Genomic DNA, 16,126 nt, shown 5'->3' with positions numbered 1-16,126 from the left:
GCTTATTGTTGCCATAGTGACCCAGTGTCGACATGATGACATCCGGATCACCAGGCTCTAGAAAGTTAGTTAGATCATGTGCAATGCATGATCTAACCAACTTCTGTATGCAGCACTGAAATGCTATGCTTTATACACACGTGGTCAAAATTGTTGGTACCCCTCGTTTATTGACAGAAAAGCCCACAATGGTCACAGAAATAACTTGAATCTGACAAAAATAATAATAACTAAAAAATCTATGATAATGAACAAATGAAAGTCAGACATTGCTTTTCAGCCATGCTTCCACAGAATTTAAAAAAAAAAAATAAAACTCATGAAATAGGCCTGGACAGAAATGATGGTACCCCTGAAAATAATGTGATAAAAGGGACATGTTAAATCGCGGTGTGTCCACTAATTAGCATCACAGGTGTCTACAATCTTGGAATCAGTGAGTGGCCTGTATAGAGGGCTACAGATACTCACTGTGCTGTTTGGTGACATTGTGTGTATCACACTCAACATGGACCAGAGGAAGCGAAGAAAAGAGTTGTCTCACATTTAGTACTCACATGATTAGAATGTCATGATCTCAGTGCGGGTTGGACTCGCACACCAGGGGTTAATGTCTGTAACCAGTGCTGATGACTTGCACTTCTGAGGTTAAGTGTTATGATCCCAGTGCAGGCTCTTACCTGCACACCTGGGGCTTATTATTGTGGCCTCTCCCTGGTTCTGGGGAGGCTTTTTATATCTTCAGGAAGCTCCAATCCCTGTCAGTTATACTTTCGCCCTTGGCAGAGTGTGTTGACCCCTGAGTGTGTTTGTGCAGTGTTCTTGTTTGCCTGATACTTTGGTTACGACTCGGTCTGTTCTCTGGATACTGCTTGTTGGATTCTGCTTGGTACCTTCTATGTCTGTTTGGCTTTTGACCTCTGCCTGGCCCTGACTATCCATTGTGTCACATCCCTGGTACGTTACTGCTATCTCTGTGTATGACCCGGTTTGTCTGACTTTGAGTATTCCTGTATAGTATTCTGCCGATCTCTGGCAGCAGGATGCTAAGCCCCTCCCCTTACAGTCACATGACCGTAGGTCCTTCGCTGCTTGCTAAACTGCAGCGTCCCCAGGTCCTGTTCTGCCTGAACTGCCCGGCCATATCGTACCCCGGGCCCCTCTGCAGTGTGGCTGAGTCCCTGCTCGGCGGTGGTTGCACGCCGACCCTAACAGGACCGTGATATAGAATTTCTGTAGCGATGAGAGCCTGCCTAATTTATGGTTGCGTATCTCTAGAAGCATGAGCTGTGCATAACAACCTGTTCACTACAGTGTACAGGTCACTACTATAGCAGATTTACAATTTTCCCTCAGCTGCATCCACTGCTGCCTGTTTCTGGAAAACACCAATCTAGTCAAAATCATCATTACACCTGTAGGTAAATTCCCAAAGGGGTATAATTTCCAAAACGGAGTCACTTGTGGGGAGTATTCTGCTCTTGTGGGACTTAGGGGCTCTGTATATGGCGTCTGCAAACTGTATAAGTAAAATTTGCTCTCCAGGAGGCAAATAGCACTCCGCTCCTCCAAAGTCTCGCCATGTGACTAAGCAGAACTGTACAGCTGTAAGGGTCGGCCAGGACCATAGTCGTGGCCAAGGACTATGAGGAAATGGTGTCCTGCCCTCCCCTCACATAGACATGACAGCTTCCTGTCAGCATACCTGCAGCTCCATTCTTCTCAGGGCTTTTTGTAATGCGCTGCATATTCTCCTCAGACTATGTGGAACAAATAGAGTCACAGTCCTGTTCAACTTTAACAATAACAGCTTGACTCATTTTTGTACACAGCACATCCATTTTCTTTACAACAGTTACCTCAGATTACACAGTGCATAATTCTGTCACTTTCCCTATGCTCTCACTGTCTTCCTTCAGCATATCTCCGGGATGTCCCGTCCCATTCAGCATCACAACATCCTCCATGTCCAGCTCTACTATTTTTGGGAGTTCCCGTGTCTGTTTCGCCCCAGACAAAAAGGCATCTGCCCACGTAGCAAGTTGCCTCATAATGAGCGATCTGTGCTGCCATACTGCTGCCAACTGTCTCACTACCATCTGTAGTGTAGTCATCTGCACTGCTATGATCTGCGCTGCTGTGAACTGTGCCGCTGTGATCTGCGCTGCTGTGTTCTGCAGTGTTGTCACCTGTTGCCCTCAGACCCTGGATGGCTGGGCCCATGTCTTTAACGTTACAGAGCTGACTGCCCTGTCAGGGCGCTTCCGCCCAAGTGATTCAAATCTGAGCTGTTCCCCAGCTTAACATTTTAACGACCAGGGGTATTTTTGGTTTTGCATTTTCATTTTTCCCTACCCTTCTTTCCAGAGCCATAACTTTTATTTTTCCGTCAATATGGCCATATGAGGGCTTTTGTGCTTTTGAACGACACCATTGATTTTACCATGGTGTGTACTACAAAACGGGAAAAAATTCCAAGTGCAGTGAAATTGCAAAAAAAATGCAATCCCACACTTGTTTTTTGCGTGGCTTTTTTGCTAGGTTCACTAAATGCTAAAAGTGACCTGCCATTATGATTCTCCAGGTCATTACGAGTTCATATACACCAAACATGTCTAGGTTCTTTTTTATCTAAGTGGTGAAAAAAAATTCCAAAGTTTGTTAAAAAAAATTGTGCCATATTCCGAGACCCGTAGCGTCTCCATTTTTCGTGATCTGGGGTTGGGTGAGGGCTTATTTTTTGCGTACCAAGCTGATGTTTTTAATGATACCACTTTTGTGCAGATAAGTTCTTTTGATCGCCCGTTATTGCATTTTAACCCCTTCACCCCCAAGGGTGGTTTGCACGTTCATGACCGGGCCAATTTTTACAATTCTGACCACTGTACCTTTATGAGGTCATAACTCTGGAAAGCTTCCATGGATCCCGGTGATTCTGACATTGTTTTCTCGTGACATATTGTACTTCATGTTAGTGGTAAAATTTCATTCAAATAACTTGCGTTTATTTGTGAGAAAAACGGAAATTTGGCGAAAATTTTGAAAATTTCGCAATTTTCCAACTTTGAATTTTTATACCCTTAAATCACAGAGATACGGCACACAAAAAACTTGATAACTAACATTTCCCACATGTTTACTTTACATCATCACAATTTTGGAACCAAAAGTTTTTTTTTGTTAAGAAGTTATAAGGGTTAAAAGTTGACCAGTGATTTCTCATTTTTACAACACCATTTTATTTTTAGGACCACATCACATTTGAAGCCACTTTGAGGGGTCTATATGATAGAAAATACCCAAAAGTGACACCATTCTAAAAACTGCACCCCTTAAGGTGCTCAAAACCACATTCAAGAAGTTTATTAACCCTTTAGGTGCATCACAGGAATTTTTTTTAATATTTAAAAAAAATGAACATCTAACTTTTTTTCAGAAAAAAAATACTTCAGGTTCAATTTTTTTTATTTTACCAAGGGTAACAGGAGAAATTGGACTGCAAAAGTTATTGTGCAATTTGTCCTGAGTACGCTGATACCTTATATGTGGGGGGGAACGACTGTTTTGCGCATGGCAGAGCTCAGAATGGAAATAGCGCCGTTTGACTTTTTCAATGCAAAATTGGCTGGAATTCAGATCGGACGCCATGTCACGTTTGGAGAGTCCCTGATGTACCTAAACAGTGGAAACCCCCTACAAGTGACCCCATTTTGGAAACTAGACCCCCCAAGGAACTTATCTAGATATGTGGTGAGAACTTTGAACCCACAAGGGCTTTACAGAAGTTTATAACGTACAGCGGTACAATTAAAAAATCATATTTTTTCCACAAAAATGATCTTTTCACCCCAATTTTTATTTTCCCAAGGGTAACAGGACCCTAAAAGTTATTGTGCAATTTGTCCTGAGTACGCTGATACACCACTTGTGGGGGTAAACCACTATTTGGGCGCATGGCAGAGCTCGGAAGGGAAGCAGAGCCATTTGACGTTTTTGGCTGAAATTGAGATCGGACATCATGTCGCGATTGGAAAACCACTGATGTACCAAAACAGTGGAAACCCCCCACAAATGACACCATTTTGGAAACTAGACCCCCTAAGGAACTTATCTAGATGTGTGGTGAGAACTTTGAACCCCCAAGGGCTTCACAGAAGTTTATAACATACAGCTGTACAATTAAAAAATCATATTTTTTCCACAGAAATGATCTTTTCACCCTCAATTCTTATTTTTCCAAGGGTAACAGGACCATAAAAGTTATTGTGCAATTTGTCCTGAGTACGCTGATACCCCACATGTGGGGGTAAACCACTATTTGGGCGCATGGCAGAGCTCGGAAGGGAAGCAGCGCCATTTGACGTTTTTAGCTGGAATTGAGATCGGACAGCATGTCGCGATTGGAAAACCCCTGATGTACCAAAACAGTGGAAACCCTCCACAAATGACACCATTTTGGAAACTAGACCCCCTACGGAACTTATCTAGATGTGTGGTGAGAACTTTGAACCCCCAAGGGCTTCACAGAAGTTTATAACATACAGCCGTACAATTAAAAAATCATATTTTTTCCACAAAAATGATCTTTTCACCCTCAATTCCTAAATTTCCAAGGGTAACAGGACCCTAAAAGTTATTGTGAAATTTGTCCTGAGTACGCTGATACCCCACATGTGGGGGTAAACCACTATTTGGGCGCATGGCAGAGCTCAGAAGGGAAGCAGCGCCATTTGACGTTTTTGGCTGGAATTGAGATCGGACACCATGTCGCGATTGGAAAACCCCTGATGTACCTAAACAGTAGAAACCCCCCACAAATGACACCATTTTGTAAACTAGACCCCCCAAGGAACTTATCTAGATGTGTGGTGAGCACTTTGAACCCCCCAGTGCTTCACAGAAGTTTATAATGCCCGGGCGTGAAAATAAAAAATTCGTATTTTTTCCACAAACATGATCTTTTAGTCACCATTTTTCTATTTTCCCAAGGGTAACAGGAGAAATTGAACCCCAAAAGTTGTTGTCCAATTTGTCCTGAGTATGCTGACACCCCATATGTGGGAGAAAACTACTGTATGAACACACGTCAGGGCTCGGAAGGGAAGCAGTGACGTTTTGGAATGCAGACTTTGAGGGAATGTTCTACGGGTGTCATGTTGCCTTTGGAGAGCCCCTAATGTACCTAAACAGTGGAAACCCCCACAAATGACCCCATTTTGGAAACGAGACCCCCTAAGGAACTTATCTAGATGTGTGGTGAGCACTTTGAACCCCCAAGGGTTTCACAGAAGTTTATAATGCCCGGGCATGAAAATAAAAAAATCGTATTTTTTCCACAAACATGATCAATTAGTCCCCAATTTTTTTATTTTCCCAAGGGTAACAGGAGAAATTGAACCCCAAAAGTTGTTGTCCAATTTGTCCTGAGTACACTGACACCCCATATGTGGGAGAAAACTACTGTATGCACACACGTCGGGGCTCGGAAGGGAAGCAGTGACGTTTTGGAATGCAGACTTTGATGGAATGGTCTGCGGGTGTCATGTGCGTTTGGAGAGCCCCTGATGTACCTAAACTATTGAAACTCCCCACAAGTGACCCCATTTTGGACACTAGACCCCCCACGGAACTTATGTAGATGTGTGGTGAGCACTTTGAACCCCCAAGTGCTTCACAGAAGTTTATAACGCTCGGACGTGAAAATAAAAAAATCATTTTTTCCACAAAAATGATATTTTTGCCAACAATTTTTTTTTTCCTAGGGGTAACAGGAGAAATTGGACCCCAAAAATTGTTTTGCAATTTGACCTGAGTAGGCTGATACCCTACATGTGGGGGTAAAACACTGTTTGGGCGCATGGCAGAGCTTGGAAGGGAAGGAGCACCATTTGACTTTTTCAACTCAGAATTGGCTGGAATTGAGATCAGACGCCATGTTGCATTTGGAGAGCCCCTGATGTGCCCAAACAGTGGAAACCCCCAATTCTAACTCCAACCCGAACCCCAACACACCCCTAACCCTAATCTCAGCCCTAACCCTACCCCTAGCCCTAACCCTAACCCTAGCCCTAACCCTAGCCCTAACCCTAACCCTAGCCCTAACCCTAACCTTAGCCCTAACCCAAGCCCTAACCCTAACCCTAGCCCTAACCCTAACCCTAACCCTAGCGGAAAAATGGAAATAAATACATTTTTTTATTTTATTATTTTTCCCTAACTAAGGGGGTGATAACGGGGGGTTTGATTTACTATTTATGGCGGTTTTTATATTTGGCAGCTGTCGCAAGCTAAAATACGCTTTTTTTTGTAAAAATAGTTTTTGCATCACCACATATTGAGAGCTATATATTTTGACCAACCGAGTCATGTGAGATCTTATTTTTTGCGGGACGAGTTGACATTTTTATTGGTACCATTTTCGGGCACATGAAATTTTTTGATCACTTTTTATTCCGATTTTTGGGACGCAGAATGAACAAAAACCAGCGTTTCATGAATTTCTTTTGGGGGGTGCGTTTACACCGTTCCGCGTGCGATAAAATTGATAAAGCGGTTTTATTCTTCGGGTCAGTACGGTTACAGTGATACCTCATTTAGGTCGGTTTTTTATGTTTTGTCCGTTTTATGCAATGAAAACTATTTTATATAAAAAATAATTATTTTTGCATCGCTTTATTCTGCGAGCTATAACTTTTTTATTTTTTTGCTGATGATGCTGTATGGTGGCTCGTTTTTTGCGGGACAAGATGACGTTTTCAGCGGTACCATGGATATTTATATGCGTCTTTTTGATCGCGCGTTATTACACTTTTTGTTCGTTGGTATGATAATAAATCATTATTTTTTGCTTAGTTTTTTATTTTTATTTTTTAAGGTGTTCGCTAAAGGGGTTAACTAATTTGATGGTTTTATAGGGCGGGTCGTTACGGACGCGGCGATACCTAATATGTGTACTTTTATTGTTTTGTTTTGTTTTTATTTCCAAAAAATGGATTTATTTGGGGGAATATTTTTTTTTTTTTCTAATTTATTTGGCGATTTTTTTAAATTTATTTTAACACTTTTTTTTATTTTTTTTAACTTTATTAAATAGTCCCAGGCGGGACATCACTGTCCTGTGACAGATCGCTGATCTGTCACATCACAGATCACTGTGACAGATCGGCAATCTGTCACAGGCAGTGCAGAAGGCTTCCTCATGGCTGCGCTTTGCAGGCACTGAGGAAGCCAGCTTCCTGCAGGCCCCCGTCGTCATCTTGGATTCGGGGGCCTGCAGGAAAGGAGCCCCCCGCAGCAGCGCTGCACATTGCGCTGCCGTGGGGGGCTCAGGGAAGCACGGAGGGAGCCCCCTCCCTGCGATGCTTCCCTTTAACCCCCGGTACACCGCGATCATGTTTGATCGTGGTGTGCAAGGGGTTAACGTGTCAGGGGCGGTCCGTGACCGCCCCTGACACATTGTGCCGGGTGTCAGCTGTGATAATCAGCTGACACCCGGCCGCGATCAGCGGCGCTCACCACGTGGGCGCCGCTGATCGTGGTAGACGTACTATCCCGTCCATGGGCATAGGGGCCCGGGTCCCATGGATGGGATAGTACCTCTGATGTCAGGAAGGGGTTAATACAATGTCACAGCAACAAAAAAAACGTAATTCTGGCGGTTTGATTCCTTTTCTCGCTACGCCATTTAGCAATTGGGTTAGGCTGGTTTCACATTTGCGTTTTTTTTCGCGGTAATTTAGCGCTAAATAGCGCATGCGTTTTTTTTTCCTATACTTTGCATGGGATGCGCTTATGTGCGCATACACATGCGTTTGTACGCGTTTTACCGCGCATGCGTTTTTTTGCGGTATGCGCTCGGGCGCACAAAATGCAACTTGTTGCATTTTTTGTGCGTCCGATTTGCCTCAAAAAAACGCATGCGCGCGCAATGCGTTTTTTTACAGCAAGACACCCAATATAAGTTTATGGGTGCGCATATGTGCGCATTGGCATGCTTATGTATGCGTTTTTTTGCACATGCTTTTTTTTTTGTTAACCATGGAATTTAGGGGTTTGGGTTAGAGTTAGGGTTAGTTAAGGGGGTTTAGGGTTAGGGTTAGGGTCAGGGTTAGGGTTAGTGTTAGGGTCAGGGTTAGGGTTAAGTATGGTTTGATTAAGGGTTAGGGTCAGGGTTAGGGTTAAGTATGGTTTGGTTAAGGGTCAGGGTTAGGGTTAGGGGTAGGGTTAGGGTCAGGGTTAGGGTCAGGGTTAGGGTTAAGTATGGTTTGGTTAAGGGTTAGGGTCAGGGTTAGGGTTAGGGTTAGGGTTAGGGTTAGGGTCAGGGTTAGGGTTAGGGTTAAGGTTAGTTAGGGTTTGGGTTAGGGTTAAGTATGGTTTTGTTAAGGGTTAGGGTCAGGGTTAGGGTTAAGTATGGTTTGGTTAAGGGTTAGGGTTAGGGTTAGGGTCAGGGTTAGGGTTAGGGTTAGGGTTAGGGTCAGGGTTAGGGTTAGGGTTAAGTATGGTTTGGTTAAGGGTTAGGGTCAGGGTTAGGGTTAGGGTTAGGGTTAGGGTCAGGGTTAGGGTCAGGGTTAGGGTTAAGTATGGTTTGGTTAAGGGTTAGGGTTAGGGTTAGGGTTAGGGTCAGGGTTAGGGTTAGGGTTAAGGTTAGTTAGGGTTTGGGTTAGGGTTAAGTATGGTTTGGTTAAGGGTTAGGGTCAGGGTTAGGGTTAAGCATGGTTTGGTTAAGGGTTAGGGTTAGGGTCAGGGTTAGGGTTAGGGTTAGGGTCAGGGTTAGGGTTAGTAAAGTCATGGTTTGGGTTAGTGTGAGGGGCCACCTAATGTTGGGAAAAAACGCAAACGCGGTAAAAACGCACTAAAAACGCATACAAACGCATAAAAACGCTGCTTTTTTTCATGCATGCTCATAAAAATGCTTGAAAAAAACGCAGCAGTTGTATGCTTTTGTATGCGTTTTTCAATGCGTTTTTTTGCGGGAAAAACGCGCTGCAAAAAAAAGCAAGTGTGAAACAGGCCTTAATCCTTTTTTTCATTGATCGGGCGATTCTGAACCCGGCGATACCAAAAATGTACATGTCTGATTTTTTTTTTTTATTGTTTTATTTTGAATGGGGTGAAAGGGGGGGTGATTTAAACTTTTTTAAAAAAAATTTTAAAACATTTTTTTTAATTTTGGCATGTTTCAATAGCCTTCATGGGAGACTAGAAGCATCCCATACTTGATTGGCTCTGCATACATATAGGCGATGAGCAGATTGCCTATATGTAGCTGAATTACTGCATTGCTATGAGCACCGACCACAGGGTGGTGCTTATAGTAATGCGGCATCAACAATCATAGAGGTCTCCAGGAGACCTCAGGTTGTTATGCTAATGCATCGCTATCCCCCAACCCTGGGGGTCAGCAATGCGCACATTTCTGGCCACGCGGTCGGAAGCACCGGTTGAATGCCGCTGTCAGCGTTTGACAGCGGCGTTTAACTAGTTAATAGGCGCAGGTGGATCATGATTCCACCTGCGCCTATTGCGGGCACATGTCAGCTGTTCAAAACAGCTGACGTTTAATGGCTTTGATGTGGGCTCAACGCCGGAGCCCTCATCAAAGCAGAGGAGATGTCCAATGACGGGCTATGTCCGTCTTTGGATGTTAAGGGGTTAACGGCCATAAGCTCTTCCTACTTTAACTATTTACAGGCTGAGTATGCGCTCCACCCCCATCTAATAGCCTAACCAGTGTACTACGCTTTCCCTACAACTATAACAGTAGTTATACATAGCATTAACATAAATATACATTACACTTTTAGCTCTTAAGGGACTACACAGAATAGTGTAGCAGTACCTGTGTGACACACACATAATGGTAATACACATAAATGTGTAGTAGTACCAGTAAAATACGAGAAAGGATTTTAAAAGATAGACCAATAACATTTTCCATTCCCTTACACAGCTGCCACATATGGGGTATTTACACATTCAGCAGATATTGTGTGAAAAATTTTAGTGCCATTTTTATCCATTTCCCCATGTGAAAATGTAAAATCTGGGGCTAAAAGATATTTTTGTGGTAAAAATGTAATTCTTTTTTCTTCACTGCCCAATGGTATAAAATTCTGTGACCCACTCATGGTGTCAATATGATCACTGCACTCTTAGATGAATTAATTGAGAAATGTAGTTTGTAAAATTGGGTCCTGCTAGGGAGGGTCACTTATGGGGGGGGGGGTCCTGTTGTTTTGGCACCTCAGGATCTCTCCCAGTGGATCATGGCATTCACAAACAATAACAGTAAAATCTGCAGTAAATTATGGCACTCTACTGAGTTTTTCACTGTGCCTCAAAAGAGGTTCCTGATTACATGCAGGGTATTGGCATACTCAGGAGAAATTGCACAACCAACTGAGCTGTAAAAATGTAATTATTCTTTCTTCACTGCACAATGGTATCAAGTTTTGGGAGGCACATGTGGTGTCAACATGCTCATTGCACCCCTGGATGAAATCATTGAGAGGTACAGTTTGTAAAATGACATCACTTAAGGGGGTTTTCTGCTATTGTGGCACCACAGGGACTCTGGCAATATGACTCTCAAACCATTTTAGCAAAATCTGAATTTCGATATGGGGCTTCTTCCCTTCTGAGCTTTGCACTGTACTTTCAAAGTAGTTTTCCACAACATATGGGGTATTGGTGTACTCAGGAGAAATTGCACAACAAATTGTATGTTGCAAATTCTCCTGTAATCCTTGTGAAAATGAAAAAATGGGGGCAAAAGAACATGTTTGCGGGAAAAAAGTGATTTTTTTTTTTATTTTCACGGTTCTACATTATAAACTTCTGTGAAGCATCCGGTGTTTCAAGATGCTCATCGCCCATCTAGGTACATTCCTTGAGGGGTCTAGTTTCCAAAATGGCATCACTTATGGGGGGTTTCCACTGTTTAGGCACATCAAGGGCTCTCCAAACGCGACATGGTGTCCGCTAATGATTTCAGCCAATTTTGAGTTCACAAAGTCAAATGATGCTCCTTAAATTCCAAGCCCTGCCAAATAGGGTCACTTGTGGGAGATTTTAGGCACATCAGGGTCTCTCCAAATGCAACATGGCGTCCTCTCTCGATTCCAGTTAATTTTGCGTTCAAGAAGTCAAGCGGTGCTCCTTTCCTTCCAAGCCCTGCTGTGCCACCCAAACAGCAGTTTTCTCCCACACATGGGATATTAATGTGCTCAGGAGAAAGAAAAGTTAAACGTTCATTTTTTTCTTTCCACATTCCATTAATTCCTGTGAAGCACCTGAAGTGTTAATAAACTTCTTCATGTGGTTTTGACTAGAGATAAGCAAATATGTTCGGAAAACGATCGCCAAACATAAATTCGGCACGAATATGGTACATTCGGATTTGTGATTGGTAACACAAGTATTTTTCTTAAAATCTGAAAAAGTCAGTAACATTCAGTAAAAGATAAAATAAAAGCCGGTAATTCATGTACCGCGTTCAGTGAAATCACAGAATAGACAGAATAGATATATACACATTGAAAATAAATATATTTCAGTGACACACATATATATATGTATATACATTACATACATAGAGAGAAGAAAAGCTGGCAATTCAGTAGCCGCGGTAGTGTAAAATCACAGCAGCAGCTATGATAGAAGAGATGGATTACACACAGTAAATGCATATAGAATAGGTAGATATATAGATGTCAGTGACAAATACAATTAGTACAGTGCATGTACAGATTACTGCAGATGTATTTAATTAATAAAAGATTGTTTTTCTGAAAAAAATGGCTTGGGCTCCCACATAATTTTCATAACTAGCAAAGGGAAAGCCGACGGCTGAGGGCTGATGTTTATAGCCTGGGGAGGGGTTAATACCCATGGAACTTCCCAGGCTATTAATATCAGCTCACAGCTGTATACTTAGCCTTTACTGGCTATTAAAATTGGGGACCCTAAAAAAATGACGTAGGGTCCCCCTATAATTAATAACAGCAAAGGCTATGCAGACAGCTGCTGGCTGATATTAATAGCCTAGGAAGGGGCCATGGATACTGCCCCCCCAAGGCTAAAAACATCAGCTCTCAGCCACCCCCAAAAAAGCACATCTCTTAGATGGCACTTCTAGCACTTAGCCTCACTCTTTTCACTTGCCTTGTAGCGGTGGCAAGTGGATTAATAGGGGGGTTGATGTCACCTTTTGTGCTGTGTATGTTCGGCTATATTCGGCGATTTAATCGACGATTAAATTGGCGGATACTGCAAATTTGGCAATTGTGAGCCAAACCGAACATTGAAATATTCGCTTATCTCTAGTTTTGAGGAGTGTAGTTTTTAGAATGATGTCACTTTTGGGCATTTTCTGCCATATAGATCCCTTAAAATCACTTCAAATGCGATGTAGTCGCCCAAAAAAATGGCTTAATAAATTTTGTTGAAGAAATGAGAAATTTTTTACCCTTCTAAATTCCTATAAAAAAGAAATTAGGATTAAAAAAAATTGTAGTGATGTAAAGTAGACATGTAAGAAGTGTAATTTATCGACTATTTTGTGTGACATACTGTAGCTCTGGTTTAAGGGTATAAAAATTAAATGTTTGAAAATTGCAAAGTTTTCTCCACATTTCTGATTTTTTTTCACAAATAAACACAAGTCATATAGAACAAATTTTACCACTTTCATGAAATACAATATGTCCCAAAAAATGATTGCAGAATCAGTGTGATCTGTTCAAACATTCTAGAGTTATTACCACATAAAGTGACCTTGGTCAGAATTTTAAAATTTGGCCTGGTCATGAAGGTGAAAACAGGATTGGGTGTGAAAAGGTTAAAATTATTTATTTTTTTAATTTAAAAAAATATCCTAGCCATATTGGAGGCACATACTGCCTTCCTGTATTCCCTGCATAGTAGCAGTATGTGTGCGCTTTAGGTCAGCTACAATAAATAGAATTTATTTCAAGAATGGGCCCAGTGATGTTTAAAAAAAAGTATATAGACCAGTGACCTGGGCTGCTATATGAGGAGTGGTGCGGAACTGGTTGGGGAAGACCATGCTGGGCATATTTTTTTCCACGATAATTTGCTAAATAAATCTTGCCAAATCAGACAAGGTGATTTTCTGGATTTGTTTTCTCATTTTGACTCTCATAGTTGTGGTCTACCTATGATGTCAATTACAGGCCTCTCTCATCTTTTAAAGTGGGAGAACTTGCACAATTGGTGGCTGACTAAATACTTTTTTCCCCACTGTATGTGTGTGTATCTATATATATATATATATATATATATATATACACACACACACCTATACTATGTGTATATTTCTATTGTATTCTATTGTAAGCTGTCAGTGTGATTTTACTGTACACCGCACTGAATTGCCGGCTTTTCAAAGGACACCGATGTGTATTTCTGGCAAGTCACACTGATGGTCCGTGTGGTGTGCAAGTTTTTCTCGTACCCATAGACTTGCATGGGCGAGTCTCGGCCGATATACGGTGCAAATCGCAGCATGCTGTGATTTCAGTCGCACGTATAATACGGCGAAGAGAAGAAGGAAATACCGTGATGGGAGCAACCCCATAGATTAACAGCGGTCCGAGTGCTATGTGATTTTTTTTCTCGCATAGCACTCGTCCATATTCCTCTCTAGTGTGGCTCCAGCCTTAGAAGGAAAACAAAGAGACTGTTGGTGACCTGGGTGGTGCTTGGAGAGGAATAGTGGAGATCAGTAGGGGTGTTTGCTAGATTTTTTACTTTTTAGAAAATATTAGGCCCCTTTTTAAGTAGAAAAAACAGTGGACATCCCCTTAAGTGGTTAAATCACACAACAAACACAAAAAAGCAAACATCTGTCTATGATAAAAGAAAAAATTGGAGTCCGACTCATCAGGACTGGATTTTCCTTTTCTTTTTATTTTCCAAAAGAAATTATAGGGCATGCAAAAGAAAATTTTCATGGTCGCCATGACCCAGTCGATGAGTAAGACTCATGAGTAAGACTGCTTAGTGCAGTCGAAACGCGTCGACTGGGTCAAGTCGACCATGAAAATTTTTCTTGTGTATGCACTATAAATTCTTTTGGAAAAGAAAAAGAAAAAGAAAATCCAGTCCTGATGAGCCGGACTCCAATTCTTTCTACTATCCTCGTCTGAGCCCCAGGTGGATAAGCAGAGAGCAACTGGGTGAGCTGGAATTAAGTTTTCATATCTATCTATGATAATGCAAGAAGCCACGTACATCTGCTGAATATATCTCCTTTTAACCTACATAAACTTTTTGTTTAGGCTTCAATCTGTTTCTGGTGGCTGCACATGAGTTTGGCCATTCCTTGGGACTCAATCACTCTGAAGACCCGCAGGCCCTGATGTTTCCAACCTACCGCTATGTAAGCACAGACAATTACCGCCTGCCACAAGATGACGTCAACGGAATACAGTCACTGTATGGTCGAAGGCGCAATTAACTACTTAAGGAATCAGAAGGGATTTTATTCAAGTGCAAAAAATGCTATGTGTTGCTGTAAACGTGCAATAAATAATATACAAAAGTACAATATAGATTACAGCAATGTCAGCTTGCTGCATTTGCAATATAGCAATACCTATTCTGCTAATGATTTGCATAAGATAGTTCTCTACTGACGGTATGTTGTATCTAGAAGACTTAAAAATGAAGGTTAAATTAATTTGTATCACGTGTATGGTCAGCTCAAGGGTAAATGTTTTATATACAGTGTATGTTGCCTTGCGGGAGATACTTTGGTTGAGTTTTCCAACATGTACCAATAACATAATAAAAAAGCATTTCGCTTGTGGTTGTCCAGAAATGAAATAAAACTATGTACACAGAGCTTTTCAAAGAGTTTTTGGAAAATTATCTGAACACCTCAAATTCTTGTCCAAAACTTTGAGGTTGCCCCAGTTTCTACTTCAAAAACTTAGCAAAAATACTCCATGTGCACAAGAGGTCAATCTTTTTCCAGGAGCAGCACCACTTTTGTTTGTAGGCTGTGACTGGTATTGCAGCTCAGCCTAGTTCAAGTAAATAAGACAGAGTTGCAATACGAGGGACATATCATGTACACTGGAAAATACAAACCCCATTTTCTAATCAGTTACAACTTACAACCCTTTGAAATGGAAAAAGTAACTTTAAGTAAAATTCCTGTACAAATATAACAATAAACCATAAAAAAGAAAGAACGAAAGCCGGTATCACGGACCATTGAACCATGTGTATGGCGTTATGGGGCACGTACAAAACACAAGTCAATGGCTACCTGTAGTGCCGCCACAATGACATTTCAAAGCTAATTTAATTTTACGACCTGAATTCACAATGGCTTTCTTTATACTAGGAGGAATTTGTTCTGTAACATGTGCTTCGTTTTTTTGCGCAAATGCAATAATAAAATTAATTAATAAAATATTCAACTGGTATTCTTGAATCTGTGCCTACAGTTTAGTAGTCCTGTGTGGTCTGACCTTCTGTCATGATGTGATGCTTCTGCAGGCTGAGGGCTCCAATTGTGACTTCTTCAGAGATCCATTGTACTGTTTGGGTTCGAATGCAGAATAAAGTTTGTTGTAAGGCTGCAGCGCATTCGATTAACAAGCTTTTAGTGCTGGCAAGTATTGGCATGGCTATGATTGGCCGACACACCACATGACCTGGCTTGCATAATCACCGGATCATGGGTGGTGCCGCTATTCTGCTCTAACTAGCGTAAACTGAAGCTAACATAGCTAAAGTGAGAGCCAGTATTAGATTCCGTGGGTGTACTCTGCAAACAGCCTGTGTGGGTGTGGACTGCCAGACAGCCTCTGTGGGGGTATTATGTACCCGTCTCTGTGGGGGTAGTTTGCAGCCGTCTCTGTCGGAGTACTCTACTTCTCTACTCAGCCAAAGGTATGGACAAGTCCTGTAGGATTCACGCCTGGTTCATTTTAAATAATGTGAGCATGCCAACTTTGACACTGGACCAGTGACCGACTGGCTTGGTGGGGTGTCGGTAAAATCACTGGTAGACCCTTGCTCAGGAGAGAGGAGAAAAATAAAAAATAAATAAATAAAAATAAAAGCGCAGGGGCACACACATGCAGTTTAACCA

At 41.8% G+C, this 16,126-nt stretch overlaps 1 protein-coding gene across 2 annotated transcripts in view; it reads left to right on the top strand.

The window, feature by feature from the left end:
* LOC141069058 (macrophage metalloelastase-like) overlaps positions 1–15,444 on the top strand; it is a 93,195-nt gene extending 77,751 nt beyond the window's left edge. For both annotated transcript variants that reach the window (XM_073558359.1, XM_073558358.1), the window contains exon 5: positions 14,301–15,444. In XM_073558359.1, the coding sequence (XP_073414460.1) occupies positions 14,301–14,479 (179 nt within the window). In that variant the 3' untranslated portion in view covers positions 14,480–15,444. The remainder of the gene's footprint in view (positions 1–14,300) is intronic.
* The last annotated feature ends 682 nt before the right edge of the window (positions 15,445–16,126 follow it).

The sequence above is a fragment of the Dendrobates tinctorius genome, unplaced genomic scaffold (genome assembly GCF_039654945.1).
Source record: "Dendrobates tinctorius isolate UK_male_01 unplaced genomic scaffold, ASM3965494v1 ptg000256l, whole genome shotgun sequence".
Classification (NCBI taxonomy): domain Eukaryota; kingdom Metazoa; phylum Chordata; class Amphibia; order Anura; family Dendrobatidae; genus Dendrobates; species Dendrobates tinctorius.
This window is presented reverse-complemented; position numbering and strand designations above follow the sequence as displayed.